We start from the raw sequence: 27,385 nt of genomic DNA on the forward strand, positions 1-27,385 counted from the left end.
CTCTTGCGGATGAACTGGGTCTCCTGATCATGTAAACGTTCTCCATCAGAGTCAGGAGCAGACTGTATCCTGAGAAATGGCCTGAGGATCGGAGCTGACACCGGGACGTCCTGCACAGCTGTCTCCTGTCCGTCATGGAGACAGGCATGATGGATTCAGGATGACAACGTGCAAACTGTGCATCAGATCAGGCCTCACTCCTCTGCCAGACTGGATTTGGAGTAAGAGCAATGACGTTGTTGTTGGATGTCACCACCGTTGTTGAGGACAGCACTCGTCAAGCTGAATGTGTACTCATGTAGATGGCTGCCTGCACCACAAAATCCCATTACCTTTTCACTTGTCCTCCACAATGATGTCTCTTCTTGAATAATTTGCCACTGACATGGAGATACATGAGCCTTCAAGATCCAAGGAGGTTGAGGCCCTATAGATCAGTCAATATAGTCATTTTATATAATAATGATGATGTAGCGAATGGCGGAGCAGGGAAGCAAACCTGGGTTCACTGGCATAAAAGCCAAACACCCTATGCATCGCACCAATAGGGTTTACCCCACTTAGTAGGAATTGTAACGTGGCTCATTTAGTAAAGATCGCTACACTGCCCCCTCCGAACGTTGAGACACGTCCTTATGCGTCTACCTAATTTTGTCAACAAGGCAGCATGGTGCATCATCCAGAAACATACATCTCTTGCCATAAAATAAATGTTACAAAAGCAATCCCTTTTGTAAGGGAAAACACAGAATCCTAGTAATTACTACGTGTGCTTAATTACGTCCCTTTAGCGCCGGCTTCGCTGTGGGCTTTAAACTCACGCTCGGGAGGCAGCCCGGTTCCAAATCGAATGCAATCAACTTTCAGCCAATGCAAAGCACGCCTGCACGGGTGGGATTAATATAACCCCCTCAATGTAATCAACCAGATCATGTCCACCTAAAATAGGCTACCCCTTTAAATGCCCCCACCTGCAATCATTAGCCTCTTTCAAACCAAACCAGCATGGAATCCTTGAGATTTGTCATTGACTTTAAATAATCTAAAATATGTTACCTGAAAACCATCAATGAAGCCGTAAAGAACAACCTGTTTAAATAAAAGGACACAGGTCACCCTCTCCTTGTGTTCGTACAGATACACCCGCTGTGTTACGTCTCACCCATCCCTTACTAGTTTCTTTGAGCTATTTTTCCACTTACAAATATACAATCATTCTGATCATGAAAGAAAGAGTCCTCTTAAGACTTTGAAATAAGGTGCAGTTCCATAAATTCAATTTCAACAAGAGAAAGGTGTCAATTGTTTGCCTGAACAGTTTGTGGGGTGTGGCCTAACAGAAAAAAAGTGGAACATAAAAAGGAAAACGCTGCACGTTTCCAGGTAGATTTGACATTGTTGCATTACCACAAGGGACAAAATCTACACAAAACTGTAAAATATAACAATTAACATCTGCATACAAAAAGAAGCAGAGCCAGCTATGCGGCCAAACAGCGAAAGGTTGTAACTATTCAATTCAGTTACAACATCAAATCTCATACTTGTATATTTTACTAAAGAATGATTGGGCTGGCAGAGATCTAGCAAGTAGGAACATAAAGATACCTCTCCTATGTTCATATGCAGATTGGTTCTGGGTACAGGCATAATGAAGCAGGTTGCTTTTCTTTAACTTTTAGGCCAAAATGATTTTTTCCCCCAAACACAACCTGGGTGAGCTACACTGACGTATAGAGGACGTCTCCCGTATTAACTTGCCCACAGAGCTGGCTAGTGGAAGGGACTCGGAATTCTGTTGTCGGTGACACAAGTCCATCTGTGGTTGGAAACGGACTGGACGACGCATTATTGAGGCGGCGAGCCACTGATAGAGCGTTTACATGCTAAATATGTGGAAAGTCAGGGAAATTGTGGATAAAGCGTGAGTATTCTTGCTGTTTTCGTCTGCTTGTCATTTTGTTGCAAGGCCCGTTAGCTGGCTAGTTTACATTTGACAACCGACCAGGGAAACACTGATCTCGTGACGTCACGCTGTTTTCTCAGCTGATCGCTCAGTATGGCTAACGTTACTGTATATCAGCCTTGTGTACAAAATGTAACGATATATATTCCTCTGATCTTTTTGATATCCTACTGTCCATTATAAACATACAGACTCCAATATGGAAAGTAACACCCATTTATTCCATGTTAGCAATATTTTGGAGGAATGTATTAACCTTAACTATAAACTAGCTAGATTATGTTTTACCAAATAATGACATCGTATCGTTCAATAACAATGGGACGCCCTCGTTAACTCACAGCTAACGTTAGCTAGCTATAAAACGGGCTAACTTTAATTTATCATTGTTAGCTCACTAGCTAGCTAACGTTAGCTAACACCACTAAGCTAGCCACAATGTCTGTCAAGACCTTCATCAAACCTGTCATTTGCACTTTTTCGTTTCATTATGTTCATTACAATACTCACTATAGAAGTTGAACTTCATGACCATTGTATTGTTTTCTGGTTGAAACGTTTTTACACGACCACAATGTAACGTTAGTTAGCTATCTAAGCCATCAACTAGCATTTGTCTGTGCATTAGGCTGTAGCGTTCCTGGTTACCGTTAGACGGAAGACGTTGCAGCAGCGCCATAAAGCTGTCTGCCGAATATTGGTCATACCAGGCTCGTGCCTCTCATCAAACGACTGAAAGTGGACCTGACCCACGACTAATGCAGCATGACACAATATCTCTTAGCTAGCTAAGTTAGTGTATCGCAAAGGATCTGTATGTGTTGTGTATGGAATTGTTCACTGCATCATGTGCATAACATACATTATTTAAATGGATAGCGAGAGGGTTTTGACGTTTCCATACCCTGGCAACATTTAGTTATTCATGCATCAGTATTGGAAAAGTGCAAATTGCTTATTGCAACCATTTATTTAAAGACCGTTATGATAATGAGTAAAAGACTCTGTGTGTGACACATAATTCCTTAGTCTAATAGTTTTCCAGATTTGCAAGCAATGTCAGAAAAAGGTTCCAGCCGAGTGCATGTTTCATGGAGCCTGCAGTCAGGTTGCAGTAACGGATGCTGCCTGAGCTGGTGCCACCTGTTAGGCATGCCTGATTTCAGCTGAATAGGGCCTGTTATTGATACAGCTGGCGAGAAGGCCTTCTCCTGCCACCCTGGTCCCAGAGAGCTCCCTGCAGACCCTGAGCTTTTAGAGAACAGACTATCTACCGCCACACCTTGTGGATTGTGTCACTGCCATCAGTTGTTTGTGGTGTGATTGCAGCACAGGGAGGGACATTGCTTCAGTGGGTTAGCCAGTTGAATGGTATTTTTGTTGAGGACTGGTGTTTTTTCACGTCTAGCAGAATATGCATTTAGGCTAGATGTATGTTTGGGTATATTGTCCCTCACATAAGTGAGGAGGAGAACCCATGGTCATCATGGATTGTTCTGTGGCTGATCAATACTAGCTGTCTGAGACTCAAGATCATAGCTGAATGGGAGGGGCTTTGAGATTGGTCATCTAGTCAAATCAAACTTTATTTGTCACATACGCCGAATACAACAAGTGTAGACCTTACTGTGAAATGCTTACTTACAAGCCCTTAACCAACAGTGCAGTTTAAGAAGAGTTAAGAAAATATTTACCAAATAATCTAAAGTAAAAAGTAACACAATTAATTATAACAATAACAAGGCTATATACAGGGGGCACCGGTACCGAGTCAGTGTGCGGGGGTACAGGTTAGTTGATGTAATTTGTACATGAAGGTAGGGGTGAAGTGACTATGCATAGATAATAAACAGCGAGTAGCAGCAGTGTACAAAACAAATGGAGGGGAGGGGGTGTCAATGTAAATAGTCCGGTGGCCATTTGATTAATTGTTTAGCAGTTTTATGGCTTGGGGGTAGAAGCTGTTAATGAGCCTTGCTGGATGGGAGGGGCTTTGGTAGTATTCCTATTGCTGGATGGGAGGGGCTTTGGTAGTACTCCTATTGCTGGATGGGAGGGGCTTTAAGATTGGTCATCTAGTAAGCCTATTGCTGGATGGGAGGGGCTTTGGTAGTACTCCTATTGCTGGATGGGAGGGGCTTTGGTAGTACTCCTATTGCTGGATGGGAGGGGCTTTGGTAGTACTCCTATTGCTGGATGGGAGGGGCTTTAGTAGTACTCCTATTGCTTGTGGGAGGGGCTTTGGTAGTATTCTATTGCTGGATGGGAGGGCGCTTTGTGGTAGTACTCCTATTGCTGGATGGGAGGGGCTTTAAGATTGGTCATCTAGTAATCCTATTGCTGGATGGGAGGGGCTTTGGTAGTATCCTATTGCTGGATGGGAGGGGCTTTGGTAGTACTCTATTGCTGATGGGAGGGGCTTTTGGTAGTATCTATTGCTGGATGGGAGGGGCTTTAGTAGTACTCCTATTGCTTGATTGGGAGGGGCTTTGTTGGTAGTATTCCTATTGCTGGATGGGAGGGGCTTTGGTAGTATTCCTATTGCTGGATGGGAGGGGCTTTGGTAGTACTCCTATTGCTGGATGGGAGGGGCTTTGGTAGTATTCCTATTGCTGGATGGGAGGGGCTTTGGTAGTACTCCTATTGCTGGATGGGAGGAACTTTGGTGGTATTCCTATTGCTGGAGGGGAGGGGCTTTGAGATTGTTCATCTAGTAAGCCTATTGCTGAATGGAAGGGGCTTTGGTAGTACTCCTATTGCTGGATGGGAGGGGCTTTGGTTGTATTCCTATTGCTTGTTTTGAGTTTTGTCATCTACTTGTAGCCTATTAGGTCTGTTCCTATGTCAGTTATTACACAGGAGAGAAGTTAAGAATTGAGAGTCAAATCATGAATTTCTTTGAATGATTACTTTGATTCAAGGCCCATTCCAAATGTAAAGTGGTATAGGCATGAGTTCAGTGGAAGCTGTTTCTCAGTATGATATCATTACATTGTAGTGACTAACGATAGCCACTCTAAAGGCAGTCTTCATGTCCTGTGTAAGTGTTTGAGTCTTTGGATGTTCTCTTCCAGTTAATGGACTGTCAAACATTGCGCTATTATGTGGAAAGATATTATCTGTTGAATGGAGCAGAGGAAACCTGGTCCTGAAGACATGAAAGAAGAGGGACGTTTTGACAACTCTCGCTCAGATAAGATCTGAAGACTGGACCCTCTTCTCAAACTCTTGTGAAGACCAATATAAAACAACTTCCTCACCTTGTTAATTTGGCTCCTTGTTTTAAAGGAAATCATTCGTCCAAGTTGACTTCCTTTTATTAGAAGATATGGTAGCATAAGTTCTTTAGCTTGCCCTTAGCTGGCATCACTGTCTAGGCTTACAGCTTTACTATGAACCACGGCTTATTACGGCTTGAATGTCTGAGTCACACGTCTGGGAAATGCTAATTCTGCCTTTAGATTACAGTAATGAGCAGAACTTCAGCTAGTCATTCAGACAACCTGCAAATCCATGTTCTCAGTAAATGCTCTTCCTAGTAGGCATGACTTCCAGCAGTACGGTATTCTATATCCTCCCAGCACACTGCAGAGTAATCAGCACCACTGGTATAGATTTCTTCTCTCTTCTGGTCCCGTGTGTCTTAGTTGGTAGAGCATGGCACTGGCAATGCCAGGGTTGTGAGTTTAATTCCTACGGGGGACCAGTATGAAAATATATGCACTCAATACTGTAAGTCGCTCTAGATAAGAGTGTCTGCTAAATGACTTAAATGTAACATGTCTTCTGTGTGAGTAGCTTCAGGAGTAGCTCCTACATCAGCCCGGCTGCCAGCCTCGTCAGTCCAGGGCCTCTTCTCCCTGCAAATGTCCTCGTCAGACCAGGGCCTCTTCTCCCTGCAAACGTCCTCGTCAGACCAGGGCCTCTTCTCCCTGCAAACGTCCTCGTCAGACCAGGGCCTCTTCTCCCTGCAAACGTCCTCGTCAAGACCAGCGTACTCTTATCTCCCTGGTGGGGCAAGGGTCCCTCGTGCAGTACCAGGGCGCCTGCCTCTCCCTGCAAACGGTCCTTCCGTCAGACCAGGCCTCTGTTTCCCTGCTTAACCCGTCCTCGTCAGACCAGGCCTTCTCTCCCGTCATATACGTCCTCGTCAGACCAGGTCCGTCTTCTGCCCTGCCAAACGTCCTCGGCAGACCAGGAGCCTCTTTCGTATTCCCTTGCGTCTCCCAAAACTGCCTCTCGTCAGACCAGGGCTTCTTCTCCCTGCAAAGCGTTCCTCGTCAGAGCCAGGGCCTTCTTCTCCCTGCAAACGTCCTCGTCAGACCAGGGCCTCTTTTCCCTGCAAACGGTCCTCGGTCAGACCAGGCCTCTTCTCCCTGCAAACGTCCTCGTCAGACCAGGGCCTCTTCTCCCTGCAAACGTTCCTCGTCAGACCAGGGCCTCTTTCTCCCTGCAAACGGTCCTCGTCAGACCAGGGCCTCCTACTTCTAATATGCATCAGTGAGCCCCCTGCCCCCTCCTCCCTCGCTGCTGTTGTCCCCTTGCCCCCTTCATCACCACTATCTCCATCTGAAAACTGACTAGAACCAAAACCGTTGCCTCAGAGAGCAGGATGTGGTGTTTTTCTCAAATAGAAGTAGTAGAGGGAGAGTGAAAGACTGTTTCATGTGCAGTGCTATTGTGTTTTCAGCAGGCTGCATGTGTAGGTAGCAGGCTCATCCTCAGTAGTGCAGAGTAACGCTGCTGTGGCGGGCCTGCACAACAAAGAGCCCAGGTGCAGCCAGATGCTTTAGTTGAAGAGAACCGGTTGTCCTGGATAGAGGGCTGTCTGTCTCTGTTTGAGAGAGTTGGAAAAACCCTGGGCTCTGTCTCTGTTTGAGAGAGTTGGAAGAGAAGCCTGGGCTCTGTCTCTGTTTGAGAGAGTTGGAAGAGAAGCCTGGGCTCTGTCTCTGTTTGCCTGTACCTTTCGTTCAGACCCACAGCTCGTCTTCTTTTGTCTCATCCCCAGCGGAATATTTTTTAACATAGCGGGCCGTTCTGTGTGCGTGTGTTTCCTAGTCTGCTTGAAATGTAAGCACATCGCCGGTTCACTTGCCGTTCAGGCCATCTGTTTTTATACACCGCTGTCATTCATTATTCAGTGGACTGAGATTTTCCTTAAAATCTTGGAACAGCTTTGCTGTGGAGATCTCATCTTACTGTCTCTGTCAGTCATACTGCTGCACACCTGGGCAAAAAATACACTAAACAAAAATATAAACGTAACATGGACAGTGTTGGTTTCATGAGCTGAAATAAAAGAACCCAGAAATGTTCCATACGCACAAAAAACGTATTTCTCTCAACTTTTGTGGACAAATTTGTTTACATTCCTGTTAGTGAGCGGTTCTCCTTTGCCAAGATAATCCATCAACCTGACAGGTGTGGCATATCAAGATCATTACACAGGTGCACCTTGTGCTGGGGACAATAACTCCTTGCCACGGTCAGAAACCGTCTCAGGGAAGCTCATCTGTGTGCTTGTCGTCCTCACCAGGGTCTTGACCTGACTGCAGTTTGGTGTTGTAACTGACTTCACTGGGCAAATGCTCACCTTCAATGGCCACTGGCACGCTGGAGAAGTGTGCTCTTCACGGATGAATCCTAGTTTCAACTATACCGGGCAGATGGCGTCGTGTGGGCGAGTGGTTTGCTGATGTCAACGTTGTGAACAGTGCCCCATGGTGGCGGTGGGGTTATGGTATGGTGAGGCATAAGCTACGGACAACAAACACAATTTGTGTTTTATCGATGGTAATTTGAATGCACAGAGATACCGTGACGAGATCCTGAGGCCCATTGTCGTGCCATTCATCCACCGCCATCACCTCATGTTTCGGCATGATAATACACATCGCCGTGTCGCAAGGATCTGTACACAATTACTTTAAGCTGAAAATGTCCCAGTTCTGCATACTCACCAGATGTCACCCATTGAGCACGTTTGGGATGCTCTGGATCGACGTGTACATCAGCATGTTCCAGTTCCAGCCAATATCCAGGAACTTCGCTCACAGCCCATGAGGAGCGGGTGAACATTCCACAAGCAACAGCCTGATCAACTATGCAAAGGAGATGTGTAGCGCTGCATGAGGCAAATGGGGGTCCACCAGATACTGACTGGTTTTCTGATCCACGCCCCTACCTTTTTGTTAAAGGTATCTGTGACCAACAGATGCATATCTGTATTCCCAGTCCTGTGAAATCCATAGATTAGGGCCTAATGAATTTATTCAAATTTACAGATTTTTCTTACATGAACAATAACTCAGTAAAATCTTTGAAATTGTTGCATGTTGAGTTTCATATTTTTGTTCAGTGTAGTTGTATTTTGTAGTTCATTTGAAAATACCAACTTCTAAATATATACAGTATATATATATTTTTTTATCTCAGCAAAAAAAGAAATGTCACTTTTTCAGGACCCTGTCTTTCAAAGATAATTCGTAAAACTCCAAATAACTTCACAGATCTTCATTGTAAAGGGTTTAAACACTGTTTCCCATGCTTGTTCAATGAACCATAAACAATTAATGAACATGCACTTGTGGAACGGTTGACAACTTCTCTAGGATATGTGGGACGCTAACGTCCCACTTGGCCAAAATCCAGAAAAAATGTAGCGCGCCAAATTCAAATATATTATTATAAAAATCAATCTTAAATGAAATCACACATGAAAGACACCAAATTAAAGCTACACATGTTGTGAATCCAGCCAACATGTCTGATTTCAAAAAGGATTTACAGGGAAAGCACACCAAACAATTATGTTAGCTCAGTACATAGCCACAGAAAAACACAGCCATTTTCCCAGCAAAAGATGGTAGTAACAAAATCCAGAAATAGAGATAAAATTAATCACTAACCTTTGAACATCTTCATCAGATGACACTCATATGACATCATGTTACACAATACATTTATGTTTTGTTCGATAAGGTGCATATTTATATCCACAAATCTCGGTTTACATTGGCGCCATGTTCAGAAATGCCTCCAAAATATCCGGAGCAATTACAGAGAGCCACGTCAAATAACAGAAATACTCATCATAAACTTTGATGAAAGATACATGTTTTACATATAATTAAAGATACACTGGTTCTTAATGCAACCGCTGTCAGATTTCTTTTAAACTTTAGGAAAAAGCATACCATGCAATAATCTGAGACGGCGCTCAGAAATACACAACATTTCTCCGCCATGTTGGAGTCAACAGAAATACGAAATTACATCATAAATATTCCCTTACCTTTGATGATCTTTAATCAGAATAGCAGTGCAGGAATCCTTATTCCACAATAAATTGTTGTTTTGTTCGATAATGTCCATTACTGGTGTCAATTAGCTAATTTTGATAGCACGTTTAGTTCACGTGTCCAAACGCTGGCGCCGGTCCAGGAACTCGGACGAAAACCTTAAAAAAGTTATATTCCAGGTCGAAATAAACTGGTCAAACTTAGTAGAGAATCAATCTTCAGGATGTTGTTATTCATTTATATCCAATAGGTTCCAACCGGAGAATTCTTTTCAGTCTCTATAAGTAATATGGAACGCAAGACGATATAATGAGGAAAGCGTGTGACCAGGAACTGGCAATCTGCAGACCACTGACTCATTCCCCTCCCATCCGGTCCCACAACACAGCATAGCTTCATTCCACGTTCTTACTGCTGTTGACATCTAGTGGAAGGCGTATGAAGTGCAAACAGATCATAATAGTTACAGGGAATTGACATAGGCGATGACTTTAACAACGACCACTTCAGAATTTCTACTTCCTGTTTAGATTTTTTCTCAGGTTTTTGCTGCCATATGATGTCTTGTTATACTCACAGACATCATTTCAAACAGTTTTAGAACCTTCAGAGTGTTTTTCTATCCAATAATATGCATATATTAGCATGTGGGACAGAGTAGGAGGCAGTTCACTATGGGCACGAAATTCATCCAAAAGTGAAAATGCTGCCCCCTATACCACAGAGTTAAACACTAACAGCTTACAGACGTTAGGCAATTAAGGTCACAGTTATGAAACTTAGGACACTAAAGAGCCTTTCTATGACTCTTGAAAAACACCAAAAGAAAAATGCCAGGGTCCTGCTATCTGCGGTGAACGTGCTTAGGCATTGCAGAAGGAGGCATGAGGAGTGCAGATGTGGCCAGGGCAATAAATTGCAATGTCTGTACTGTGGACGCATAAGACGAGCGCTACAGGAAGACAGGACGGACAGCTGATCATCCTGCGAGTGGCAGACCACGTGTAAAAAACACCTGCACAGGATTGGTACATCCGAACATCACACCTGCGGGACAGGTACAGGATGGAAACAACAACTGCCCGAGTTACACCAGGAACGCACAATCCCTCCATTAGTGCTCAGACTGTCCGCAATAGGGCTGAGAGAGGCTGGACTGAGGGCTTGTAGGCCTGTTGTAAGAGACAGATCCTCACCAGACATCACCGGCAACATCGTCGCCTCATGGGCACAAACCCACCGTCGCTGGACCAAGACGACTGGCAAAAAGTGCTCTTCACTGACGAGTCTGCGGTGTTGTCTCACCAGGGTGATGGTCGGATTTGCAATTATCGTCGAAGGATGAGCGTTACACCGAGGCCTGTACTCTGGAGCGTATCGATCTTGGAGGTGGACGGTCCGTCATGGTCTGGGGCGGTGTGTCACAGCATCATCGGACGTGGCTTGTTGTCATTGCAGGCAATCTCAACGCTGTGCGTTACAGGAGAACATCCTCCTCCTCATGTTGTACCCTTCCTGCAGGCTCATCCTGACATGACCCTCCAGCATGACAGTGCCACCAGCCATACTGCTCGTTCTGTGCGTGATTTCCTGCAAGACAGGAATGTCAGTGTTCTGTCATGGCCAGCGAAGAGCCCGGATCTCAATCCCATGAGCACATCTGGACCTGTTAGAACGGAGGTGGAGGGCTAAGGCCATTCCCCCAGAAATGTCGCGGAACTTGCAGGTGCTTGGTGGAAGAGTGGGGTAACATCTCACAGCAAGAACTGCTCGCAAATTCTGGTGCAGTCCCTGAGGAGATGCACTGCAAGTACTTAATGCAGCTGGTGGCCACACCAGATACTGACTGTTACTTTTGATTTTGACCCCTCCTCCCCCTTTGTTCAGGGACACATTATTCCATTTATGTTAGTCACATGTCTGTGGAACTTGTTCAGTTTATGTCTGTTGATGAATCTTGTTGAATCTTGTTATGTTCATACAAATATTTACACCTGTTAATTAAGTTTGCTGAAAATAAACACAGTTGACAGTGAGAGGACATTTCTTTTTTTGCTGAGTTTACATAAACACACACACACTGATTATACCAAACGTTAGGAACACCTTCCTAATATTGAGTTGCACACCCCCTTTTGCCCTCATAACAGCCTCAATTCATCGGGGCATGGACTCTACAAGGTGTCAAAAGCGTTCCACAGGGCTGCTGGCCCATGTTGACTCCAATGCTTCCCAAAGTTAAGTTGGCTGGATGTTCTTTGGGTGGTTGACCATTCTTGATACACACGGGAAACTTTTGAGCATGAAAAGCCCAGCAGCGTTGTAGTTCTTGACACAAACCGGTGCACCTGGCACCTACTACCATACCCTGTTCAAAGACACTTGAATATTTAGTTTTACCCATTCACCTTCTGAATGGCACATACACAATCTATGTCTCAAGGCTTAAAAATCCTTCTTTAAACTGCCTCCTCCCCTTCATCTACTACACTGAGTTGAAGGGGGTTGAACACGTGCCATCAATAAGAGACTATAGCATTCACCTGGTCAGTCTGTCATGGACAGAGCAGTTGTTCTTTAATGTTTTGTATACTCAGTGTAAAGTTTCAGCTACAAAAAACAACTATTTTCTTTGATATTCAAATACTGGTCTCATAATGAAAAACAAATATTTGGAAGTATTTTAATACCTTTCAGAAAACCAAATAGTATTTGAATATAAGGACGTTATTTGAAAACAAAAAATATTTATTTGATGGCTGCCAAATATTTGATGAAGAAACCAAAAACTACAACAGTCGAATTGTTCATGGTACATGGTTTGGGGGGCTCTTAGATATGAATCTTAATATAGCATGTAGCCTATATTTAAATACATGGGAGGGAAGCCTGGTCTCTGTCTCTGTTTGGGAGAGTTGGAAGGGAAGTCTAGTTCGATTTCAGGCTGCATCACATCTGGCTGTGATTAGGAGTGCCATAGGGTGGCGCACAATTGGACTAGCGTCATCCGGGTTTGGCCAGGGTAGGCCGTCATTTTAAATAAGAATTTGTTCTTAACTGACTTGCCTAGTTTAAATAAAGGTTTGATTTTTAAATATATTTTGTTTTAGGCTGTCCCTGACAACAACAAAAAAGTAATCTGTTCTTTCGACCAATCGACCAGAATTTTTTTAACGTGTATTTTTCCGTATATAGACACACCCTATGTGTTTTAATAAAATCAACTATATGTAGGCTACTGAGCTTGTCTGATGCTTTAAGCACACTGTGATTTAAATCATTTAAGACACACAAATGATTCAAGAGAGCCAGAGATCAAGATAGCTTTATCAGAAGACAAAAATCATTTTCCCGAACCACCTTCCACTGCTGCTGGCCTTTGTAGATTCTGCCATTACGCTCCCGAAGTTACCGGTAATAGGCTACACCAGGGGTGTTCCATTTGGAGTGCCAATTTATCTTGCCATTTCTTGCCGATCTGCGTGCCAGTTATGTTCATATGTACATTTTCGTGGAACAGTTAAATTCATTTTATAATAAAGTAATATCTCAAAATCAATGTCATGTGATTAATACAAATGTATATCTCAATGGAAATGATACAAATCTAAAATGAACCACTATTTCCATTGCCAACTAGGTAAAAATAGCCTACTTAAAGCCAACAAATAAAAACATAGCAGCCTGCAGGTAGAAAATATCCTATTAAAAAGAAATCACATTGGCTACACATAACCTGTCTGCAACTTGAAACAGTGTATCAACCAACAACTTGGTCCAGCCTGAAGCTGGTGCTACCAAACTTGCAAAGTTTAATCAAATATTCTGCACCCTCCTGAGTTTCCTGAGCCAGTGAGCTCCGGACAGCTGCAGGGTATTTGCGCAAGGGATACGAAGTTATCAGGTAGGCCTATTTTATGACGTTTTCACAGCATCAGAGCATGACCATTTTTCCCCCTTTCACTCAGTGGTTATGGAAAGGGAGAGAGCTGGAAATATTTTTTTAAATAGGCTACATTGAGGAACTATTGTCATTATCAATGGATATTAAAAAAAATACTTTGTTTACTTGCTGTTTGAGGTGAAGAGAAAATTACTTTGAGAAGCTCCACAGCTCATTTAGTTACGACAATCAGAAATACTATGAGATCCCCAAATGGGCACATTTTATAAGCCTACATTTGGCGCAGGCCATGTAGCCTAGGACTACTTCTATACTTCTAATCAGGTGTGCATCGTTACTCAACATTGACAGGAGCGCTACAAACAAACTTGTAAATGGAATGAAATAAACCGAATCTTGTTTCTCACAAGTGTAGCCTTGGTTGTGCACTCTGCAAACAACGTGTCCACTCCTACAATGACAACAGTAAAAGACTAATAATATATTGAATGCGGAGACTGCTTTCTAAGACAACTGAAAAAGTACAGGGTTAAACAACAGCTGCTGGTTCAGTTTTGAATGTTTGTGAGGCTGGGGTATATGTGTATATTAGTCGTGTAATTTTACCTCATGCTGTACGTATACACATACCACCAACCTTGGTTGCGTGGCAATAAAGTATCTTGTATTTCACTTTCGTTTTTAAAGTCATATTTTTTTTTAGCAGTTAAATGTTGATAACTCAATTATAAATGGTTATAGGTCTGTCACTTTTTAAAATAAGGTATTCTTTTTGAATTTATAAATGTTTATAGGTATCAAATGTTATTTGTCACATGCACCGAATACAACAGGTGTAGTAGACCTTACAGTGAAATGCTTACTTACAAGCCCTTAACTTCTTTGGGGTAGGGGGCAGTATTTTCACGTCCGGATGTAAAGCGTGCCCAGAGTAAACTGCCTGCTACTCAGGCCCGGATCCTAGGATATGCATATTATTAGTATATTTGGATAGAAAACACTCTGGGAGAGTAAGTGAATATTTATAATGCTATTTCTGACTTATGTTGACTCCAACATGGCGGATATCTCTTTGGGTTGATTTGTCGTCTGAGCACCGTACTCAGATTATTGCATGGTTTGCTTTTTCTGTAATTCTTTTTACAAATCTGACACAGCGGTTGCGTTAAGGAGAAGTGGATCTAAAATTCAATGTGTAACACTTGTATTTTCATCAACATTTATGATGACTATTTCTGTAAATTGATGTGGCTCTCTGCAAAATCACCGGATGTTTTGGAACTACTGAACATAACGCGCCAATGTAAACTGAGATTTTTGGATATAAATATGAASTTTACCGAACAAAACATACATGTATTGTGTAACATGAAGTCCTATGAGTGTCATCTGAKGAAGATCATCAAAGGTTAGTGATTMATTTTATCTATATTTCTGCTTTTTGTGACTCCTCTCTTTGGCTGGAAAAATGGCTGTGTTTTTCTGTGACTTGGCTCTGACCTAACATAATCGTTTGGTTTGCTTTCGTCGTAAAGCCTATTTGAAAACAGACACGGTGGCTGGATTTGCAACAAGTGTATCTTTAAAATGGTGTAAAATACATGTATGTTTGAGGAATTTTAATTATGGGATATCTGTTGTTTTGAATTTGGCGCCCTGCAGTTTCACTGGCTGTTGACGAGGTGAGACGCTACCGTCCCACATACCCTAGAGAGGTTTTAACCAACAATGCAGTTTTAAGAAAATACCTAATAATTTTTTTTTTTAAGAGACAAGAATAACTAAAGAGCAGCAGTAAATAACAATAGCGGGGCTATATACAGGGGGTACCGGTACAGAGTCAATGTGCAGGGGCACCGGTGTTGAGGTAATATGTACATGTAGGTCTGTCACTAAAATAGGATATACTTTTACCATTTATACATATGGGTAAATAATTTATAGATGATTTGAGAGTTCATTCAGAGCGTAGACACACTTATAGGCAGTATTGGGTACTCGTCAATACATGAGAGAAGATTCAACACTTTGTTAAACATATTCAGTCAATGAATATGGGGTATGAAGTCCAAAACATTTAACATTGTGAAAGGATACCTCCTCCACTGGTATTACTGTTACCATACTTGGGGACTATCACAGAGAAGTGATACGTGTGTGTGTTGATATCATCTGGTAAGGCATAATGATGATTGATTAATGACCTGGATGTTAATTTGGCCAGGGCATCCGGGTTTCAAAGGTGTGTCAAGACACGAAAACCCAACGGTCTTGTGTTCCTGGGACAGAGCAACGAGGCATCACACACAAATGAGAAGATAACTATTTGTTCAACAGTGCAACTATTGAACATATGGATGCATGATGATACATAAGGGTTCATCTTATAAGCATTTGTAAGTGCATTTATGCATTTTTAATAACTGGAGGTACATTTTGGCTCACTGTTTGACAAACACTGACCAGTTATTGCACTATGTAGACCAATTGGATATAACTTTATTATTGCAAAAAAAAGGCATTTACAAATGATTAAATAACGTTAATGTAATTATAGCCTCTTTATAAACCTTTTACAAATGTAACCTTAATGTGTAGTGTTACCCTTTGTTACATAGAACTTTGCAAATTGCTTTATGAACAGTCACTATTCCTCTTGTGTAGAGTAGTTAAACTCAGCTTATTGCAATGCAATTCAAATACAATTAACAAAGTATTATGTGACAACATGCTAATAAAATGTTGATCCAAAAGTAAGTACAGTTTTATTACACTACACCATTTAAAGATTGTGTGTGTTTTGAATTAAGAGCAGTTACCCTCAGATGGACAAAGGGGATCAAAGTTGTTTTTGCTAAGCATCCAACTTGCTGTTTGCAAATAGCTTTGAATTACTCTGCAGTATTTTCAGGTGTTCTAAAAATTAATTGCAGCTTTCAACTTTTTCAGTGGAAATGTTGAAAGAGTCATACAGTAGTTGATCATCACAACTTATACTTATCTGTACAACATAAAATGGGTAAATTTGATTATGTATACCTGGGCCAATAAGCATTCAGGAGAATGGACATTTACATGTTCAGATAGAAATGTATTGTGTAGATCAAATGTGACCGTCAGATTGGAATGCTATAGGAGATTGTGTGTTCTATTCATTCTATTTCTGTCTTCAACATGCCGTTCCAGACACAGCCCGCCATTAGGCCTAGTTGAAGGCAGCTAATCTAATAGTTTCAGAAAAGTAGTCACTTCCTGAGATCTGTATTCAAATATTTTTTTTAAGTTGTCATTTTTTGGGGGATCTATATTCAAATAGTTGTAGTCCCCTCCAAAGTAACTATTCCCCCGGAAATAGTTACTTTCCACAAAGCGTAGTTAAAACGATAGTTATCCCAGATCTGCACTGAATGTAAAGTTTCTTTCCCTGTTTTATGTTAATCTATCCACCATGAAACACACATGATTCATAGAACTTAAGAAGTATCCAGTTCCAGCCAATGTTCTGTTTGGAACAAACCTGTGTGAGTCGTTGCCATTTGTGGATCTCTGTGTAGGCTACGTGTGATCAGTTGGCTGTTTTCCTCAGACTTGATATCATTGGCTCATTCATCAGTCTCTGGTGCCGTCTTATTTCCCCAGCTCTGTTCCATTGTCCTTCCATCTGGCCCTCTGTCACTGAGCACTTGACCCTTGACCTCCTAAGGATCTGACCACCTGTCTGTGGTGATGCCCAGGCTAAACCCAGCAGCCATCTGTGAACTAATCAGACCAGTGGTCACACAGGGTCACCTCCACTACTCCAGACTATCTCTGTCCTGTTTTATTAAATTTTTTAGGATCCTTTAGATCTGGTACACTGCATTCTAGCTTAAAACGAACTACTCCAGCCGTTAGGCTACGGTGTGCAAACAAATATATGCAAATAGACTGAGTGTGAATAGGTTCAATAGGGGGGGGAATTGTACATTTGTGTGTTTGATATCCTGGCTAGGCCAATATTAGGGTCAGGAATTCAGTCAATCTCCCTCCCTCTTGTTAGCGCTCTAGAGCCATAGAATTGGATCATATGTTTTTGTCATCAACAACATGTGGAAGAAATTGGCAGCGGAGTGAAAGTGAACTAATCTGATACATTATAGACTTAAGTAGTAGAAGGAGCTGCATTTCCTTCCCAGTGAGAACAGGTGTTCAAGCTTTCAGACCTGACCACCTTTTTCTGTTCCTCTCACACTTAACGCTACATCATCCGTGGCCCGCTGTGGTAATGGCTTCCAGAGCTGCCTGCCTGGCTCTCCTGTCAACCTGCTCCCTCCCTGTGCGGGTTGGTCTGTGGGATTTAGTGAGAGTGGAGGAAGTGTCTGAGTTTTCTGTCAAAATGACATTAGGGATGATTAGTAAAAGTGCTGGCAGCTGTAGGGGAAGGGATAGTCTCTAGAGCAGGGGTAGGCAACTAGATTCAGCCTCGGGTCGATTTTTGTTGGGGGGGTCGGATGGGGGGGGGGGGTAGTGGAACTTAATTATGATTTGTACACTGCAAATTGACCACAAAAAGAGATGTTATTTTCAAATAGAATAATTTCATAACTTGATTATATTGACACGGTCATGTCTTTTTGTAATAATTCAAAATAAATAAATACATACAAGTATTCAGACCCCTTCCCCTTTTCCACATTTTGTTACGTTACAGCCTTATTCTAAGCTGTATTAAATTAAAAAAAATCCTCATCAATCTACATACATAATGACAAAGCGAAAACAGGTTTTTAGAACATTTATTTGCACATTTATTACAAATAAACAGAAATAACTTATTTATGTAAGTATTCAGACCCTTTGCTATGACACTTGAAATTGAGCACACACCTGTCTATATAAGGTCCCACAGTTGACAGTGCATGTCAGAGCAATAGACAGGTGTGTGTGTGTCTTTCCAAATCATGTCCAATCAATTGAGTTTACCACAGGTGGACTCCAATCAAGTTGTAGAAACATCTCAAGGATGATCATTGGAAACAGGATGCACCTGAGCTCAATTTCGAGTCTCATAGCAAAGGCTCTGAATACTTTTGTTAAATTAAGTTATTTCTGTTTTGTATTTGTAATACATTTGCTAACTTTTCTAAAAACCTGTTTTTTCACTTTGGTGTTATGGGGTATTGTGTGTAGATTGACGAATTAAAAAATACATACATTTTAGGATAAACTGTAACGTAACAGAAGGTGTCTGAATACTTTCCAAATGCCCTGGATATATCTTGATTAGATACAGAGCCTTCAAAGTATTCACACCCCTTGACTTTTTCAAAATGTTGTGTTACAGCCTGAAATTTAAAACTGATTAAATTGATATTTTTTGGTCACTGCACAAAGCACATTTTTACTCCTGAACTTATTTATGCTTGCCATAACAAAGGGGTTGAATACTTATTGGCTCAAGATATTTCAGCTTTTCATTTGTAATACATTTCTAAAAACATAATTCCAGTTGGAGTTTAATGGCTGTGAAAGGAGAACTGAGGATGGATCAACAACATTGTAGTTTCTCCACAATACTAACCTAATTGACAGAGTGAAAAGGAAGCCTGTACAGAATAAAAAATATTCCAAAACATGCATCCTGTTTGCAACAAGACACTAAATTAGTACTGCAAAATATGTAGCAAAGCGATTCACTTCTTGTCTTGAATACAAAGTGTTATGTTTGGGACAAATCCAATACAACACATTACTGAGTACCTACCACTCTCCATATTTTCTAGCATAGTGGTGGCTGCATCATGTTATGGGTATGCTTGTAATCGTTAAGAGACCCGGCGCCAGAACGAATCAGTTGGAGGCCTTTGATTTCCATAGCGGGGCATGTTTTTTTCACGGGACCCCCTTTTGTGCAAGTGCTAGCACATTCACCATTTTTTTTTATTGCTGTAATAGTAGACTATAGGAATTCTTGTGAGTTTCAAGTTTGGTGAAGCTTACAATATATCCTACCATTTCTACCTATCTACATGCCAGTTCTGATTTATTTTTATATGAGCATTTTCGTCTAACAGTTTAATTTCAATAATATGGCTTTTGTTCCTCTAAATCATTGTCACATGGTTAATCATGATATGAAGTAAAATTATCATCTAAATGTTAACATTGAATTTTGAATGGACACATTGATACGCTGTGATCCATTGGCAGCTAAAGACATTTGAGCACAGAACTCAGATGCAGCAGTGGGCCTAACTTCCTTTGTCAACTAAGTAAAATACATAGGCCTAAAGCCGACAAATAAAAACAGTTGAAAATATCTTGATGACAATTTACAGTTCTTTCATTCACATTAATTTCTCTACTCCGCCTGCCTCCCTTTCTATCTGTCTTGACATGAGCTATTGAAGTGCAACATTGTATCAAATCATCACTTGGTCTGGCCTGAAGCTGTTGCTAGCGAACTTGTAACATTGTATCAACTAGCCTATTCCTGGTTCCTGCGCCAGTGTGTTTGGGACATAAATGTTTTTTATGACGTTTCCACTGTATATATGCAATCATCAGATCATGATATTTTGCTCTTTTACACCGAGGCTTGGTGATTATCTAGGCCGGGAGAGTTGGAACGATTTTTCAAATACTGAGGAACTATCATTCGCAATGGATGTTTAAAAAAAAAAAAAAAAAACGGGCTTTGTTAAATGTTTGACATTTTTCGTTGACTTGTGTGAGGCGAGGAATCAGATTGGTGTACATTGTGAGTTAAGACAATCAGACATTGCCAAATGGACGCACCATATCTTCGCCACACTCCCCTTCTTCTTGATGCAAAATTTAAAATTGTACTGTTTTTTAAATGTAACCTTTTATGTAACTAGGCAAGTCAGTTAAGAACAAATTCTTATTTACAATGACGGTATACTCCGGCTAAACCCGGACGACGCTGGGCCAATTGTGCACCGCCCTATGGGACTCCCAATCACGGCTGGATGTGATACAGCCTGGATACGAACCAGGGACTGTAGTGACGCCTCTTGCACTGAGATGCAGTGTCTTAGACCGCTACTACTACAACTACTCGACACATTATCTTCACACATTTTAGATGCTTTTCATTTAACAGTCACAACTCAATCAGCTAGCTCTATTGCCATACGCAATACCCAAATTGGGGCTCCCAATAAATGTTTCGCTGTCCAGACAGCATCAGATACATGGTCTATACATACTGAGACAGACAGGGGGCCCTATTTCGCTGTCCAGACTGCATCAGATACATGGTCTATACATACTGAGACAGACAGGGGGCCCTRTTTCGCTGTCCAGACTGCATCAGATACATGGTCTATACATACTGAGACAGACAGGGGGCCCTGTTTCGCTCGCTCGGATGATTTAACTGAGATTGATGTTTCTTTCTGTCGCAGCTTGTATCAATATTTCAATATTTTATTTGGACTAGCAAGGAGGTACGGTAGGGCGGGCTGGTTCCTAGGGGAAAACCTGGTTGAGTCTGCTTTCCACCAGACACTGGGAGATGAATTCACATTTCAGCAGGACAATAACCTAAAACACAATGCCAAATCTACACTGGAGTTGCTTTCCAAGAAGACCGTATATGTTCCTGAGTGGCCGAGTTACAGTTTTGGCTTAAATATACTTGAAATCTATGGGAAGACATGAAAATGGTTTTATAGCAATGATCAACAACCAACTTGACAGAGCTTGAAGAATTTTTAAAAGAATAATGGGGCAAAACGCTTGTGCACAAGTGTGGAAAGCTCTTAGAGACTTAGTTGAAGTCAGAAGTTTACATACACTTAGGTTGGCGTTAATAAAACTTCTGATTTGACATAATTTGAGTCAATTGGAGGTGGACTTATGGATGTATTTCAAGGCCTACCTTCAAACTCAGTGCCTCTTTGCTTGACATCATGGGGAAATCAAAAGAAATCAGCCAAGACCTCAGAAAAAAAATTGTAGACCTCCACAAGTCTGGTTCATCCTTGGGAGCAATTTCCAAATGCCAGAAGGTACCACGTTCATCTGTACAAACAATAGTACGCAAGTATAAACACCATGGGACCACGCAGCCGTCATACCGCTCAGGAAGGAGACGCGTTCTGTCTCCTAGAGATGAACGTACTTTGGTGCGCAAGATGCCTTGTCAAGATGCTGGAGGAAACGGGTACAAAAGTATCTATATCCACAGTAAAACGAGTCCTATATCGACATAACCTGAAAGGCAGCTCAGCAAGGAAGAAGCCACTGCTCCAAAACCGCCATAAAAAAGCCAAAGTACGGTTTGCAACTGCACAAGGGTACAAAAGATCGTACTTTTTGGAGAAATGTCCTCTGATCTGATGAAACAAAAATAGAACGGTTTGACCATCATTATGTTTGGAGGAAAAAGGGGGAGGCTTGCAAGCCAAAGAACACCATCCCAACCGTGAAGCACGGGGGTGGCAGCATCATGTTGTTGGGGTGCTTTGCTTCAGGACGGACTGGTGCACTTCACAAAATAGATGGCATCATGAGGTAGGAAAATGATGTGGATATATTGAAGCAGCATCTCAAGACATCGGTCAGGAAGTTAAAGCTTGGTCGCAAATGGACAATGATCCCAAGCATACTTCCAAAGTTGTGGCAAATGGCTTAAGGACAACAAAGTTAAGGTATTGGAGTGGCCATCACAAAGCCCTGACCTCAATCCCATAGAAAATGGCAAGGAGGCCTGCAAACCAGACTCCGTTACACCAGCTCTGTCAGGAGGAATGGGCCAAAATTCACCCAACTTATTGTGGGAAGCTTGTGAAAGGCATCACAAAACATTTGACCCAAGTTAAACAATTTAAAGGCAATGCTACCAAATACTAATTGAGAGTATGTAAACCTCTGACCCATTGGGAATGTGATGAAAGAAATAAAAGCTGAAATGTATCATTCTCTCTAATATTATTCTGACATTTCACATTCTTAAAATAAAGTGGTGATCCTAACTGACCCAAGACAGGGAATTTTTACTAGGATTAAATGTCAGGAATTGTGAAAAACTGAGTTTAAATGTATTTGGCTAAGGTGTATGTAAACTTCCGACTTCAACTGTACCTAGAAAGACTCACAGCTGTAATCGCTGCCCAAGTGGCTTCTACAAAGTAACGACTCAGGGATGTGAATACTTATATAAATGAGATATTTCTATATTTTATTTTCAATAAATTTGCTACAAATTAAAAAAAAAAAATATTTTCACTGTCATTATGGGGTTTTGTGTGTAGATGGGTTTAATCAATTTTGAATTCAGTCTGTAACACAACAACATTTGGAATAAGTCAAAGGGTATGAATACTTTCTGAAGACACTGTGTATTCAACCCTCTGAGTCAATACATGTTAGAATCACCTTTTGGCAGTGATTACAGCTGTAAGTCTTTCTGGGTAAGTCTCTAAGAGCTTTGCACAACTGGATTGTATAATATTAGCATTTTATTATTTTTTAAACTCTTCAAGCTCTGTCAAGTTGGTTGCTTGGTCATTGTTGGACAGCCGTTGTCAAGTGTTGACATAGATTTTCAAGACGATTTAAGTCAAAACTCTAACTAGGCCACTCAGGAACATTCAATGTCATCATGGTAAGCAACTCCAGTCTATATTTGGCCTTGAGTTTTAGGTTATTGTCCTGCTGAAAGGTGAATTTGTCTCCTAGTGTCTGTTGGAAAGTAGACTGAACCAGGTTTTCCTCTAGGATTACTGCTTAGCTCTATTCCATTTATTTTTATCCAGAAAAACTCCATAGTCCTTGCTGATGACAAGCATATCAATAACATGATGCAGCCACCACCATGCTTGAAAATATGAAGAGTGAATACGTGCAGGAAATTCACTATTCGACTGAGGGACCTTACAGATAATTGTATGTGTGGGGTACAGAGATGAGGTAGTCATTTAGAAATCATGTTAACCACTAACTATTATTGCATACAGAGTCCATGCAACTTATTATGTGACTTGTTAATCCTGCTTTTTACATGTGGGGAATCTCAATACATGTGACTGGAACCAGAGCTATTGGCTTATGCATACCATGAGTTTTTTTGTGCCTTTTCATTCCTTTCACTGTTGTGCGGTTGATCAGCCATGTTGTTTCAGCCTACATGTGGGCTGACGTTACCATGTTGACCTAATTTATTACAGAGCATAGCAGTTCTGTCTCCCAGTACTCTAACCTTCCATTAGTTACATCTGTCAGATTCCCCCCCCCCCCCCCCCCTATCTGGCTCAGCTGAACTGTGACAGTGGAGGTTAGAACTGATGGTCCATAGGTGTGCTCTCTGAGTCCCTGAAAACATTGCCTCACGTTTATCACTGATCAGCTGCATTAGCCCCGGCTCTAATGTTGCTTTGTCTTTCTTTCCCTCTGTTTTCTCAAATGCATTCTTCTCCTTCTTTCGAATTACAGTTATGTTGTCAGCTGGTTAATCTTTTATCCCTGAGTGCTTTTGGGTGTGTCTTTTGTGTTGTCATAATCCGTTCAAGCTGCTTCTCGAATCAGGATAGATCTTGAGAACCCTTTTTACGCATCAGTCAATTTAATGACTGTCTTTATATCCTGTAGTTGCCGCCCGCTCTGCCACTCCTTCTGACAGTTGAGAGGAGAAAGTTGAGAAGAGCCCAGCTGTTTCCTGGCACTCTGCTCTGTGACTGGCAGGTCTGCTCTGTGACTGGCAGGTCTGCTCTGTTTCCTGGCAGGTCTGCTGATGGTGATGAGTAGAGCCCAGCTGTTTCCTGGCACTCTGCTCTGTGACTGGCAGGTCTGCTCTGTGACTGGCAGGTCTGCTCTGTTTCCTGGCAGGTCTGCTGATGGTGATGAGTAGAGCCCAGCTGTTTCCTGGCTCTCTGCTCTGTGACTGGCAGGTCTGCTCTGTTTCCTGGCAGGTCTGCTCTGTTTCCTGGCAGGTCTGCTCTGTGACTGGCAGGTCTGCTCTGTGACTGGCAGGTTTGCTGATGGTGATAGGAGTGAAATGGGGCCTGACAGGAAATGGCTGATTGTTGTGTAGACTCTCGGCTGTAGACTCCACACTGAGATTTAAGGGCAACAGGAGCCCTCACAACCTGCTCCCAGAACAGGCTCAATCTGATCAGAGGAGTTAGCCTAGGCCCTTGCTGGACATCTAGGCTAAATCAAAGGTCTGTTAAGACCAGCCTTTCCACTACCTATACTAACACCACCACTCTAATACTCAAAACACACTGTATAATACCAGGAAGCCATGCCTCATGCAGAATATCCATCTGTGATAGAGGTCATAGTTCACATTGGTTACCCAATGTGTCGTTCGGTGTGTTTATTAATATAATTATATATGTCTAAGGTGTCGTGTGTTTCCTGTCTCTTGCAGCACTAACGTGGTGATGAACTACTCTGAGATCGAGTCCAAGGTGCGAGAGGTCACCAACGATGACCCCTGGGGTCCCTCTGGACAGCTCATGGGAGAGATCGCCAAGTAAGGGACAACAACAGCACAACGCTCAGTCCAATCACATTTGCATAACTGGCCTAGCAGTTGTGGCTTTACAGGTACTCCCTAATCCCATCCATATTTCTGATGTTCCTCTCAGATCCACGTTCATGTTCGAGCAGTTCCCTGAGGTCATGAACATGCTGTGGACCAGAATGCTGAAGGACAATAGGAAGAACTGGAGGAGAGTTTACAAGGTGCCGAGTCTCTGTTCCACTGCTTATGTTTCAGTCATACGATCATGTTGCCTGTGGAGAGGAAGCCTAGTGTCATGTTGCCTGTGGTGAGGAAGCCTAGTGTCATGTTGCCTGTGGTGAGGAAGCCCTTAGTGTCATGTTGCCTGTGGTGAGGAAGCCTAGTGTCATGTTGCCTGGGAGAGGAAGCCTAGTGTCATGTTGCCTTGTGTGAGGAAGCCTAGTTCAGTTGCCTGTGTGAGAGAAGCCTAGTGTCATGTTGCCTGGGTGAGGAAGCCTAGTGTCATGTTGCCTGTGGAGAGGAAGCCTAGTGTCATGTTGCCTGTGGTAGAGAAGCCTAGTGTCATGTTGCCTGTGGAGAGGAAGCCTAGTGCATGTTGCCTGTGTGAGAGAAGCCTAGTGTCATGTTGCCTTGTGGGAGTGAGGAAGCCTAGTGTCATGTTGCTGTGGAGAGGAAGCCTAGTGCCATGTTGCCTGTGGTGAGGAAACCTAGTGTCATGTTGCCTGTGGTGAGGAAGCCTAGTGCATGTTGCCTGTGAGAGGAAGCCTAGTGCCATGTTGCCTGTGGAGAGGAAGCCTAGTGTGCCAGTGTGCCTTTGGTGGAAGCCTAGTGTCATGTTCCTGTGGAGAGGAAGCCTTGCAGTTGCCTGTGGTGAGAAGCCTAGTGTCATGTTGCCTGTGGTGAGGAAGCCTAGTGTCATGTTGCCTGTGGAGAGGAAAGCCTTGCCATGTTGCCTGTGGTGAGGAGACCTAGTGTCATGTGCCTGTGGTGAGGAAGCCTAGTGCATGTTGCCTGTGGGAGAGAAGCCTAGTGCCATGTTGCCTGTGGAGAGGAAGCCTAGTGCCATGTTGCCTGTGGTGGAAGCCTAGTGTCATGTTGCCCGTGTAGAGGAAGCCTAGTTCCATGTTGCCTGTGTGAGGAAGCCTAGTGCATGTTGCCATGAGAGAAGCCTAGTGTCATGTTGCCTGTGGAGAGGAAGCCTAGTGTCATGTTGCCTGTGGAGAGGAAGCCTAGTGTCATGTTGCCTCTAACAGATGCTCCTCTCCTCCAGGCCTTACTACTATTGGCATATCTCATCAGGAACGGATCGGAGCGAGTTGTCACCAGCGCGAGGGAACACATCTACGACCTTCGCTCCTTAGAAAACTACCATTTTGTTGGTAAGCAATCATTTGGGGCTGGCGCTACACAGCAGCACTGAAAGACCAAGAGCAGTGTGAACTCTAAGCCTGGGTATTCATTCCATAACCATCCCCACGCCTCTCTTCTACACCAATCAGGATGTCCTCAGTGATGAGGCTCTTGGTTTCAGATGGAACACCCAGGAGTATTCATTAGTGAGGAAGTTTCCATGGCCACAGCTGGAGTACTGAAGAGTCAGTCAGATGCAAGTCATGTTCTGGTTTTCAACCTGGTATATATGTACATATGTAATGTGCACAAGTTAAGAGTATGTAAATGATCAACTTGAGTGGCTCCTTGGATACTAACTGTATGCATTTGTGATTTGCTATGACAGAGGTGAAAACCTTGGATGGTTTTTGTACATGTTTTGTGTGGCCGAGCCTGCATCTGTTTTCACTGTTTTCACAACACATGCTTTGGAGCCTAATGGCATCACAGGAATGTGAGAAACTCTGAAAATGTATGTTCCAAACATGGACGACTTGGTTCCTCTCTTATTTTTGGTAGTTTTTGAAAAAGCTGAGGAATGAGATCGCATCACCATCACTTTTAATATGCTCAGGGAAGGGCTGTTTTGGAGGCGCTGTTGCTTCAACCGTTTTGGTTCCGCTTAGTGTTGCAGTGGAACGTTCTACGTGTTGTGAATGTCAGAGCGGATCTACGTACCACCGTTTGCTTTACAACGCCAAGTCACTGACCATCAGAGAATCCTCTTGTTATGTACAGAGTTCCAGTGAGTGACTGAATGACTGAAAGTGCATCGTTTGGTCAGACCAGTCACCTAGTAATGTCAGTTAAGTGTCTAGGCTGATCTACAGGCCAGTCAAGTCTGTCTAGAGAGACACACTAAGGTCAGATAAAGTTTAGGTACATTAAAGGGACAGGTAACCGTGCTATAAATTCTCAGACAACCCAAAGATTCCTAGATGCCCTTCCAGACTCCCTCCACCTACCCAAGGACGTCAGAGTACAAAAATCAGTTAACCACCTAACTGAGGAACTCAATTTAACCTTGCGTAATACCCTAGATGCAGTCGCACCCCCAAAAACAAAAAATATTTGTAATAAGAAACTAGCTCACTGGTATACAGAAAATACCCGAGCTCTGAAGCAAGCTTCCAGAAAATTGGAACGGAAATGGCGCTACAAAAAAATGGAAGTCTTCCGACTAGCTTGGAAAGACAGTACCGTACAGTATCAAAGAGCCCTCACTGCTGCTCGATCATCCTATTTTTTCAACGTAATTGAGGATAATAAGAACAATCCCAAAAAAGCTAACTAAAAAACAGCATTCCCCAAGAGAGGATGGCTTTCACTTCAGCAGTGATAGATTT

General features: G+C 42.5%; 1 protein-coding gene across 1 annotated transcript in view; it reads left to right on the forward strand.

Annotated features, from left to right (window-relative positions):
* The first annotated feature begins 1,432 nt into the window (after positions 1–1,432).
* LOC111950009 (clathrin interactor 1-like) overlaps positions 1,433–27,385 on the forward strand; it is a 40,373-nt gene continuing 14,420 nt past the window's right edge. The window contains 4 exon segments of the mRNA XM_023967337.3: positions 1,433–1,924; positions 24,552–24,656; positions 24,772–24,868; positions 25,918–26,026. Coding sequence (XP_023823105.1) covers positions 1,884–1,924; positions 24,552–24,656; positions 24,772–24,868; positions 25,918–26,026 — 352 coding nt within the window. The 5' untranslated portion in view covers positions 1,433–1,883.

This window comes from Salvelinus sp. IW2-2015, linkage group LG23 (genome assembly GCF_002910315.2).
Source record: "Salvelinus sp. IW2-2015 linkage group LG23, ASM291031v2, whole genome shotgun sequence".
Taxonomy (NCBI): Eukaryota; Metazoa; Chordata; class Actinopteri; order Salmoniformes; family Salmonidae; genus Salvelinus; species Salvelinus sp. IW2-2015.